Here is a 10,949-nt window from a genome sequence, read left to right as displayed (position 1 = left end):
GTACCTGACTGTAACCTGACTGTAGTCCCAGCAACTCAGGAGGCTGGGGTGGGAGGATTGCTTGAGCCCAGGAGACTGAGGCTGAAGTGAGCAACACAGCAAGACAGACAGACAGACAGACAGACAGACACACAGACACACACACACACACACACACACACACACACACACACACACACCGGCTAAGGACCTGTTTGATTTACATACACAGCATGAAGTTCCCTTCGCTTTGAACATCCCCTGGCCCTCTCTCCCAGACACAACCTGAGGGCAAAATGAACCTTTCCAAGCAAAGTGGCCCCATGAATGCCCCCAGACACAGAAACCCAGACTCTAAATTATCTAAAATGAGATTTATTGCACTTCATGCAGTCTGAAGTCCATGCAAAGGAGACTAGCACAGTGTTTAATGCATTTAAAAAATAAAGGGGAGGTGGGCAGCAAACGCACAAAGTCCTAGTCTCCTGGGTCCCTGGGAGAAAAGAGTGTGGCAATGAACCCACCCACTCTCCATGGGGAATAAATCTCTTAAATGCAAGGAATGTTTCCATGGCCTCTGGATGCAAATACACAGAGCTCTGGCGTAAGAGCAAGGGATGGGGAGAGGACCACGAGTGAAAAAGCAGCTATACACATTCACCTAATTCCATCTGAGGGCAGAACAACGTGGCAAGTCTTGGGGGTAGCAGCTGTTCCAAGAGTCAAGAAATACCATACACCCCTGGGGAGATTTGCTCCTAAAAAGAAGTGGCGGTAACAAACAACAACAAAAAAAAAACAAAAGAAGAAATATTTCTTTAACCACACTCTTCAAGAAAATGCCATAAATATGTTATTTAATATTTTAATTTCATAGCATTGGACACATAGCTCAACATATTGAAATATTGATTCCTTGGAGAAAAAAATGGAAAAAAAAGGAAACAAAAAATATTGCATCTTTCTGCTGGAGAATCTTGGCCCCCAGGCATGGGGCGTAGTGCACCAGTGTCCTAGCCTGCAGGAGGCGCTGAGGTCGGCCGGGTCCTCTGGGGAGGAAGGCTGTGCCCATCGCCTGGGGCTGTATGGCAAAAATTGTGTTGGGTGTCCTTGGCCTTGCCAGCTCAGGCCCTCAGTCGCCGGTCACCTGGGGGGCCTGCCCGTCGGAGGGCTGGTTGGCTGACTGGATGAACATGGGCTGGGCGAGGTCCTGGCCCGCAGGCATGGTGACTTGCTGGATCTGGTAGAGCTGCTGCGAGGGGTGGAGAGGAGAGAGTGAGGTCACCCCTGGGAGAGGGGCATGCAGCTCCCTATGGGTCTCGAGCTGGTTGGGGGTCCCAGATACCTCAACCACCACCCACTGCAAGGCGTCAGAAGGAGGAGGGGAAGTGGAGCTCTGCTGGGGTTGGGAGCAGCAGACACAGGAGGCACCAGCCCGGTGTGAGGGGGGGTGTGTGGTGGGCAGGGAAGAGGTGCAGGGAGTTGAATTTCCTGTGGCTTTCACTTCTCTGGGCTCTGCCTCTCCCGTTAGCTCAGAGACTCGAGCTTGCTGCACGCTGTTCCTCTGTGGCAAACACAAGCAATTCGAACCACTGTACCAGCAGCTTGGAAGTCAGCATTTCCCCAACTCTTGGTAATCTACACTGGCAGGGGCAGTAGGATTACCCCCTCCTCTCCTCCTTTTCTCAGAATATCCGGCTCAGGTTGAAACTAAACTGAATTTGAATTTTCTCCATGGGCCCTGCTAAGGAGGTGGCCTGGTATAAACACTTAACTATAGCCAAGACCCTTCAGGGGTGGAGAAGATACTCACACAGCCACTTAGGAAGGGCAGGGCTAATTGACTACTTGGTTTTCCAGGCGCTCCCCAAAGAAACCAAAAGCCAAGACCTCACGGGAGCCCTGACATGTAAGCCTAGCATGTGGTGCTGGCAGAAGCCAGAGGTGGGTCCTGATGCCAGCTCTTCTCCCTTTTGAGCAGCAGAGGGCACAAGTTTGGGCATGTCATCCTATCATGTCCTCAGTGGTCTCTGGTACTGTACTGTGAGGGGAAAGCAGAGGGAAAAGGGAAGATCCTCTCCTTGCAGGGACTGAAAATTACTGAATTTCAGGTACCCAGAGAGTTCAAGAGGTCACATGTTCTCTGCAACTCAACAGTCTATGCTATTAAAAAACATTATGGCTTAGGGGAAAAAAATACAGTTCTAGAGAGGGAAACAGGAAACCTGCTCTCTAGTCCTGTCTCTGCAATGAACATCTAGGGGAGCATGGACAAGGCACTTCCCATCTCCAGGGTTCAGTCTACTCATCTGTAAAACAGCAACTGGGGCTACATGGTCTAAGATTATTTTTAGTTACAACTAAGTCTATAAAACTAAAGGATAGGTGCCCTGATTTAAATACTGTACTTGTTTTAACAATTTCTGTCCACTCCTTGTTAGGAGAGGACAGGACAGCTGCCCTAACCATCCAAACCCAGATACTACCTGCTACCCTGCCCCGCAATTCCTCACCCTCTGCCCCTGCCCAGGCTGGGTACCCTACCTGTCCATCTGTGAACTGGCTGAACTGCTGCTGTCCTTGCTGGACCTCTGTCTGGGTAATCTGTAAGAATCAAGATGGCAGAGTTGACATGTCAGCTCCAGGGTCTGATCCACCAGCCCACCACCCAGAAGAAGGTTATAAAGATCAAATGAGACAATGCATATAAAGTGCCCAGCTCAATGGGTAGTAAGAAAGCGAGGGCCCCTCCTAATCTTCTAGCACTGATGGCTATCCCAGGAGTTGGCAGCACAAAGGGACATCGAGAATCCTGAGCACATAATAGATAGTTCCCACCCCCATCTCTCTAATGAATGCCTACTCCCTCAACCACCCACTCATCTGAAGGTCCTGAGGCTCAAACAGAACACATGGCTCCTAGGTGCTATGGTTTGGGGTAGAAGTCCTAAGAGTCAGTCTTTCAGCCAGTGAAGGTGGATTGCAAAGTGTTAGACAAAGTGGTGAGTGGTCTCTTTCATTCTTAGAAGGTGGGCTCCAAACCAAACCTGTATCACCCAGATCATCTGACTGGAATATGAAACACCCTGGCAAGCAAGTGGCCTTGGCCCCAGCAGTCCTCATGGCAAACCTATGAAGTACTTTTTCCGAGAGAGGCACTGTGCAGTCCTCTAGGCCAAGGGAGGGGAGGAGAAAGGGGGAGGGACGGGGAGTGGAACAAATACAACATTTATCACGAGTACTTAAAATCTTACTTGCGGACTGTGAATGGACTTTAGATAAATTTACTGACATGCAGAACTGCATATATAATGACAACTGCTGGAAGCAGCTTGGTAAACTAGAAAGAAGACTGCGGTGTGCATGCACATGTGTTCCTATGGAACATCTGACCAGCAGTGTCCTCTGTGTACCATTTCCTGGAATCATCACAGCCAGCCTGCAAGACAAGGACTGTCCTCTCAAATGTCCTCACCACGGCCAAAAACAACCCCTGCAGGCCTACCCATGAGGCTATGAGGAACAAGAAAGGGAACGGGTATAAAAGGCTTCATGACTGTTTTTTTTTTTTTTTTGAGACAGAGTCTCGCTCTGTTACCCAGCCTGGAGTGCAGTGGCGCGATCTCGGCTCACTGCAAGCTCCGCCTCCTGGGTTCACGCCATTCTCCTGCCTTGGCCTCCTGAGTAGCTGGGACTACAGGCGCCCGCCACCTCGCCCGGCTAGTTTTTCGTATTTTTTAGTAGAGATGGGGTTTCACCATGTTAGCCAGGATGATTTTGATCTCCTGACCTCGTGATCTGCCCATCTCGGCCTCCCAAAGTGCTGGGATTACAGGCTTGAGCCACCGCGCCTGGCGACTATTTCTTACTATTGTTCCTTATTTTGGTCCTTTTCCTTCCAACAGCCTATAAGCTGCTTGAGGGCAGGGCCCATACAAAATAAGTATTCCAGAAATGTCTGCAGAATAAACAAGTGAGCCCGAGACAAATGGAAAATATTCCACATAGATAAGAAGGTTAACTGCTCTGTGGCGAGCAGGATTGCCATTCATATTAGCTGAGATTTCACTTACCTTTAAATTTTATTTACATATTATTCATTCTGCTTCAACAAACATTTACTGAGCACCTACTAAGTACTAGGTCGTCACAATTACAACCTGTTGTTACAAAGATTTTCATTGCCTTCAGCTACCGCTTTCTTGCTTCTCCCCAACCTCTCCCATTTTTTGGCTTTAGTTCTGTTCCCAAAACCAAATTTTTTTTTTTTTTTTTTGAGACAAAGTCTCACTCTGTCACCCAGGCTGGAGTGCAATGGCACAATCTCGGCTCACTGCAACCTCCACCTCCTGGGTTCCAGTGATTCTTGTGCCTCAGCCTCCCAAGTAGCTGGCATTACAGGCGTGTACCACCACGCCCAGCTAATTTTTGTATTTTTAGTAGAAATGGTTTTGCCATGTTGGGCAGGCTGGTCTCAAACTCCCGACCTCAAGTGATCTACCGGCCTCGGCCTCCCTCCCAAAGTGCTGGGATTACAGGCATGAGCCACCGTGCCCAGCCCCAAACTGACTTCTGAGGAACCAAGAAGCTTCCTTCTCATTTCCTCCCACTCCCATGCCGTTATGTTTTTAGGATCCCAGGGAAGAATCTTACAAGGTTAAAAAGAGGGGCTGGGGGAAGGGTGTGAGTCAGTATCAGTTACGGAAGAGCCGAGTCCTTAGGTAAGCCAGGGAGTGGGCAAAGAGCGAGCCCTTAATGATCCCAGAGACTATATGGAACTCAGAAGCCTTGCTTTTGGCTCATTCTTCATATTTTCCCAAATGAGATCTTTGGAGACCTGCTCTACAAACTCAGCTCTGTCACCACTGTCAATAGATACATCACCAGAAATGCAACTGGGCCAGACAAGTCCAGCTCTTAAACGATCGCTGCTTTTTTTGGGTCTGAGGCAAAAGAATCCATTAACAATGCCTCCCCTTGACCAGCACCCCCCATCTTCTACAAATGGTGCCCACATCCCTCAATACCCCCAAGCCCAGGGAGGCAGCCCCCTCACCATCTGTGACTCAGCCATCAATACTGTAGAGCACGAGAGGAGAGGGGCAATTTTTCTGGTCAGGGATGCAAAAGGAGGTGGAGGTAAAATCTAAGTAAGCTTTCCAAAGGGCACAGGAGGTGCCAGAACACAACAGCCACTTGGGTTTAAAGATGGAAACAGCCTGACGATTAGGAGATCTGTCGAACATATCCCGGGTCTGACGGGTGTGCACACCTATAAGATTTCTTTCAGGCACCTTCGAGGCTTCCCCTGACTTGCATTTCTTTGCCCCTTGAGAACAAGACAGTAAGAGAAAACACTTTGAACCTAATGTTCCAATTACCACCCATGCCTCTTGGGTGCAGAAGAGATATGGAGGGTGTGGGGGTGGTGCCTCTGGCTGAAGGATGAGGAGGCAAGACAGTTGTGTGCTGAGTGCTCCTTTCCTGTCAGAAGCCACCTGCTCCTGGTCTCCAACACAAGCCCTGTGTCTCTGGGGCACATACCTGTTGAGCATTGGTGGCAAGTGTCTGGATCTGTCCCTGCACAACTTGAGTGCCTGATACAGGCTGGGCTAAGCGGATATACTGCAGCTGGCCGGCGTTCAGCTGCACCTAGGGCAGGGGCAGAGACAAAGAGACCATAAGACATTGAGCATAATCTCAAACAGGCAAACTTTCCATGACGAGCGATGGTGATTGCCCCCTACCCCTCAAGCCCTCCAAAGAAGCCTGCCCTGAAAAAAGTCCCTTTTAAAGAGAGGTCAAAACAAGCAAAACCAGAACATCCACAAGTCACACAACACAGAAGAGAATATGTTCCCTGAATGGACTTCAGAAAAAACTCCCAGAAGATCCTGTCACAAAGGTGAGAACAGCATGGCTGCATGCTCGTTATTTGCCGGATTTTAGCTACATGATCACGGCTTATCTTCGGAATTTATCTGACTGACATGATCAGAATGCCTGTACATTAAGTGTGGGCCTCTTTCCCTCCCATCTCCCACAATTCCCAATACTGTAAAGAGATCCAGCGTCCGCCAGGAGCCCAAAGCAGACAGCCATCATTCCGCATCATAGCCCTCACACTGCCCTGCCCCATGCTGCACATCTTGGAGGCAAAAGCTGGCCTGCTTAACCATCTCTCTCCCCAACAGCCAGGCTGGATGGGGGTCTGTGGGGCTTTTAGGATCCTTGGTGTTCAGCACTAGCTTCTGGCCAAACACCTCCCAAAGGGAAGCAGAATCAATAAACCTTTCACAGAAAACCCCATCATGGGAAACCAAAGCTACAAAAGCGCCCTTAGAGTCTCTCATGCTTACGATTAAATCTCAGATAATACAATAATACTACATGCTGCATTTAATTGTGTGCTAAAAGCCTTAACTCAGGCTCTTAATGCTCCAGTGTACCATGAAAGTATTAGTGCTTTGAGCTAGGGATGAAAAGAGGACCAAGGCAGTTACCATATCAGAGAACCGTAGCTCAGCAAAGATGATGGTCAGCAGGGAAGGACTGCAGACATTCACACCCTCAATTTAGAGGAAATGAAAGGGGTTCTGGGAGCATGGATAGACTAGGTCTCTATCTGGGGGCCCCAGAAACCACCTGCCCTGGCTGCCCAGTCTGCTTTGTTGCAAGGAGGAGCTTCTTGCGGCTAACAGGTAAGTGTTGCCTCTGCTCTGGAGCAAATTTCCCTCTGGTCTTCACGAGCTGCAGGACTCTTCCGTGAGGAAAATGCTAATGGGATGAAGCTGTACTCCTGCACACAGTGTTCAATCAAAATGCTTCTCTGAGACTCCCAGCCTCACAGAATTTGAACTACCAAGAAAAAACGACCTCTCAAATTCATGGTAGACCATTCTAGAATTGCCCACTTGAGGCAAGATGGAGGGACACACAATCCAAAACCATTAACAATCTGGTTCAAAGGAGACAGGGCAAAAGTATTATGACCTGCAGTCATTTCTTTCCTGAGAATATGCCAAGAGAAGCTGCTGGGAGGCTGTGGTGCCAAGCCTGAATTCCCCACCTAAATCCTATAATGCAGCTTCCTGGCAACAATGTTAAGTTGCTTGTGGGGAGGAAGGCAGCTGCGCGGAGGTATGGGAAACCTCATCTACAGAGACTGATGGTGGCTAGTCCCAGGAGTCCCCAGAACTCCAGCCAGGGATCACAAGAAGACTAAAGTCTTGTCACAGGAGTGGGAGAAGGTATAATGACAGCTACACGAATGTAAAATTTTCTAGCTGGGAAGAGCTCTTTGCAGAAACCCAAATGTGACTGAAAAGCTGTGAGCCAAATGGTTCCAAGCAGCTCTTCAACAGAAGCAAGAGTTTTCCTTTTTAGCTTAGGTTAAGACATTTGGTGATGATCCGTCCCTCATTTCTCTACAGCAAGACAGGTTTGGGGATCCTCATAGCTTTTTGACATTAATTACAGACAAAATAAGCTCTGGGTTTTTGAAAGGCAAATAAAGTTTCCTTCCTGAAGCTCATCACTATTAGGAACATTCCAATGAGCTGCCTAAAGAGTCTGGAAATGAAGACTCCTACAGAAAGTGCCTGAGCCAGTGAAGATGAAATAGTGAATTCTGCAACAAATCTGCTAGGTAAAGCTCTGTGTCCCAGAGGGTTAAAGTATCTGCAAGGTGGAACTCTCTATTCTCTGGCTTAAATGAACCTGTGGCGGTGCCTTCACTTGCAAAAACGAGAACCATTCAACAGAAATCTTGGGGTTGGGGACTGAAACAATGAAGCAAAGCAGAGCTCAGTCATGCAATCCATGGGTATTGTGAGCGCACGTGAGAGAGGTGGAGAAAGAGACATACACACGCCGCTTTCGTAAGCTTTCTCTTGGCCTATTACCATGTTAACTTCAGATGAAGAACAATTCCTAAACTGATCTAAGGATACTTTCAGAGTTATTTTCACAGAGGAAGTGGTTAACCAAGTCTATGTGAGTTTCTATACCTGCCTACGTTTCATTTATGACAAAAATGGCAAAGGGCAGGGAATAGAAGGACCGCTCTGTTTCACTCACTTTCCAGTTTTGGGGGTCAAAATTACCATGTACAGACTGCAAGTGTTAAGACAAGGACACATTTTACAAAAGAAGGAGTACAAATAAAAAAGCCAACAAATCTAAGAATTGAAATCCCTCAAGGCACACAGGAAGCAGCAGTCCACAGTAAAGGAATGGATAAGTTATATGAAAGCCAAAAATACACTTTGCTGCAGGCTCCACTGGGAAATGAGTCATGAATATGCAACAAGTGTATTTATGGCCTTCCCTATACACCTCCCTCTTATCCTCTGCTGATCAAATACAGGACTGCCTCACAGGGCCTTTGGGCCTTGTCATGGGTAGTGGTTACAATGATTTCCCTGCATAGGTGGAATGAGGGGAAATCGAGTGAAGATGCCCCACTGTGGGGAACCTGAACCTAGATTAAAGGAAAGCAGGGAACAAACACAGTGAAGCAAGTTGTGTTCAGGAACACTGGCATATAGATTAAAAACAAAACACACACACACACACACACACATAAAAATAAGTATTGTGGGCTGGGTGTGGTGGCTCACGCCTATCAATCCCAGCACTTTGGGAGGCTGAGGCGGGCAGATCACCTGAGGTTAGGAGTTAGAGACCAGCTTGGCCAACACTGTGAAACCCCGTCTCTACTAAAAATACAAAAATTAGCTGGGTGTGGTGGCACGCACCTAAAATCCCAGCTACTTGGGAGGCTGAGGCAGGAGAATCGCTTGAACCTGGGAGGCAGAGGCTGCAGTGAGCTGAGATCAAGCCACTGCACTTCAGCCTGGGCGACAGAGCAAGACCTATCTCAAAAAAAAAAAAAAAAAAAAAAAAAAAAAAAAAAAAAAGTATTGTGCGTGTGTGTGAGATATATAGATATATATCAAGGCATAGATATATCTTTAAGTATTTCCTTCTATAAAGCTGTAAAGACAAACCTCAGGGCAGGACTCACCGGGATCTGCTGGATCTCTCCCGTGTTAGTGATGATCTGCTGCATCACCTGCATGGTCTGTCCAGTGCTACTCTGGGCCTGCTGGGCTTGACCCTGTGGCTGGGCCTGGACAATCTGCACCTGCTGACCTTCTCCAACCTGCATTGTCACAGGCGTGGTCTGAAAGGAAGAGTTATGAGAATGCTGCATGAGTTCAGGCTTAGAGCCCACAGGATTACCAAGAGGTTAATAACGAGCAGTGTGCCGGGAGCAAACCCTCTCAATGAATGCCTAAACTCATCTCAATACTAGTAATGCAGAGTCCTCTGGGTTTACAGCATTGCTAAAGCTACTCTCCAAAATGAAAGAAAAGCCAAAAATATTTTAAGGCTCACAGTACAAATATCTGCATGGGTCCCAAACATAAATCTCTGTGCCCCAAATGCTGCAAATTTTCACAGCCCCTTTAGTGATGATAAGGCACATACACTACAGAAAAAATCAAAAGCAACCATGACAGTTTACTTCAGAAATAGTCAAAGTCAAGTCTGGGGCAGATGAATTTGGAGGGTAACATTAAATGGAAAGGGTACGGATTTAGTTAGTTCAGGGTCATGTGCTCTTTCTTAGGCATTTAAGACACTGAGAGAAAAATAACGCACAGGGGTACATCTCCGAGGCTGACCCTAGTGCACACTGGCTCTCACCCCATTCAAGCCGCAGAGCAATTCCTGCCCACACTGGCCAGATGGCTACTCTGGACCACAGCATGGCTTCCCACAGGAAAGCAAACACTGCTAACTCACTGGGCACTGTTAAGACACAGACTCTTAACTAAGTGTACCCCTAATTAATAGAATTTAAGAAAGCAAGAACTCTAACTTTCTAAAAACAGCAATCTCGGATCTAAGAAATTTCTGCCCAATGTGTATGACTTGGCAGATTCTGTCTCTCACACACAATGGTTATAGTCCTATGAAATGTACTCTTCTGAGAGATGGTAAAGACACAAGCTGCCAAAAGGGTCAATTATTCTTTCAAATCTCAAAACTTTAGTACTATTTGTGACTTTCACAGGTTACCTAGAGCAGTGAGCCTATCTGGCTCATCTGGTGGTGGTAGTGATGGGGGGTGCGGCGGCGGCGGCGGGGGTGTGTGTGGGTGGAGCCTTTTAAACTACACCTGTATATCCAATCCCTGACTTGAATTCTGTCACTCTGTCTCCCCCACTCTGAATTAATCACCTCAATAAGACGACTATGGAAGTCTCAATGAATCATAAACTTCAACTGATGTTGCTATTCTGATGTTCTTAATTCTGACTGCATAGATTACTGAAAATTACAACTATGCATCCAAAGTTACAAGGGAAGGGGATGTGTTCTGGGAACGACAGATGAGATTCAAGGGATTACTAAGGAGAAATTACTACAAACTGGAGGAGGGCAGGAAAGAAAGACGACAGAGTGTTCTAAAAGTACATGCAGTGGGCTAGGCTAACAGAAAACATCTCTTCCATTCTTGTACCACAATTTTCAACTCAGCCTATTCCCAACTTCCATAAATAAGTTTCCAATTTATGACAGAAAACACAGGATTAATTTTACCAAAATATGCATTCTTTCCAACTCTGCTTTGATACATATGTATTCTGTCCTACGAAGTATATCTGCACTCAACTTGAAATAGCCATCACAACAGGTCCAGGGAGGTGTGACACAGCACAAGGCCACCCTGAAGCAGCAGGATGGTGAAAGAACAGCCAGGAAATGCTGGGAAGGACCAACTTCACCATCCTCACAAGCCTTATCAGCTCCAAGATGAGCACGTCTGGGTTGGCAGAGAAGAGGATAGATGAAATTCTCGCTGACTAAAAAGAAATGCATGCTGCCAACTCATCACTGTACTATATCAACCCAATTTTCCCAAGAGGATTTCCAAGGTATTTCTAAATCATTTCAGG

At 47.2% G+C, this 10,949-nt stretch overlaps 1 protein-coding gene across 14 annotated transcripts in view; it reads right to left on the bottom strand.

Annotated features, from left to right (window-relative positions):
* Nucleotides 1-338: 338 nt before the first annotated feature.
* NFYC (nuclear transcription factor Y subunit gamma) overlaps nucleotides 339-10,949 on the bottom strand; it is an 80,639-nt gene continuing 70,028 nt past the window's right edge. For 7 of the 14 annotated variants that reach the window (XM_009205923.2, XM_009205911.2, XM_009205924.4 and 4 more), the window contains 4 exons: nucleotides 9,008-9,166; nucleotides 5,524-5,631; nucleotides 2,524-2,583; nucleotides 339-1,543 (listed from right to left, as the gene is read on the bottom strand). In XM_009205923.2, the coding sequence (XP_009204187.1) occupies nucleotides 1,112-1,543; nucleotides 2,524-2,583; nucleotides 5,524-5,631; nucleotides 9,008-9,166 (759 nt within the window). In that variant the 3' untranslated portion in view covers nucleotides 339-1,111. The remainder of the gene's footprint in view (nucleotides 1,544-2,523; nucleotides 2,584-5,523; nucleotides 5,632-9,007; nucleotides 9,167-10,949) is intronic. The other 7 variants (XM_017960241.3, XM_009205930.4, XM_009205902.4 and 4 more) reach the window with 6 other exon arrangements.

Source organism: Papio anubis, chromosome 1, assembly GCF_008728515.1.
Source record: "Papio anubis isolate 15944 chromosome 1, Panubis1.0, whole genome shotgun sequence".
NCBI classification, from domain to species: Eukaryota; Metazoa; Chordata; class Mammalia; order Primates; family Cercopithecidae; genus Papio; species Papio anubis.
This window is presented reverse-complemented; position numbering and strand designations above follow the sequence as displayed.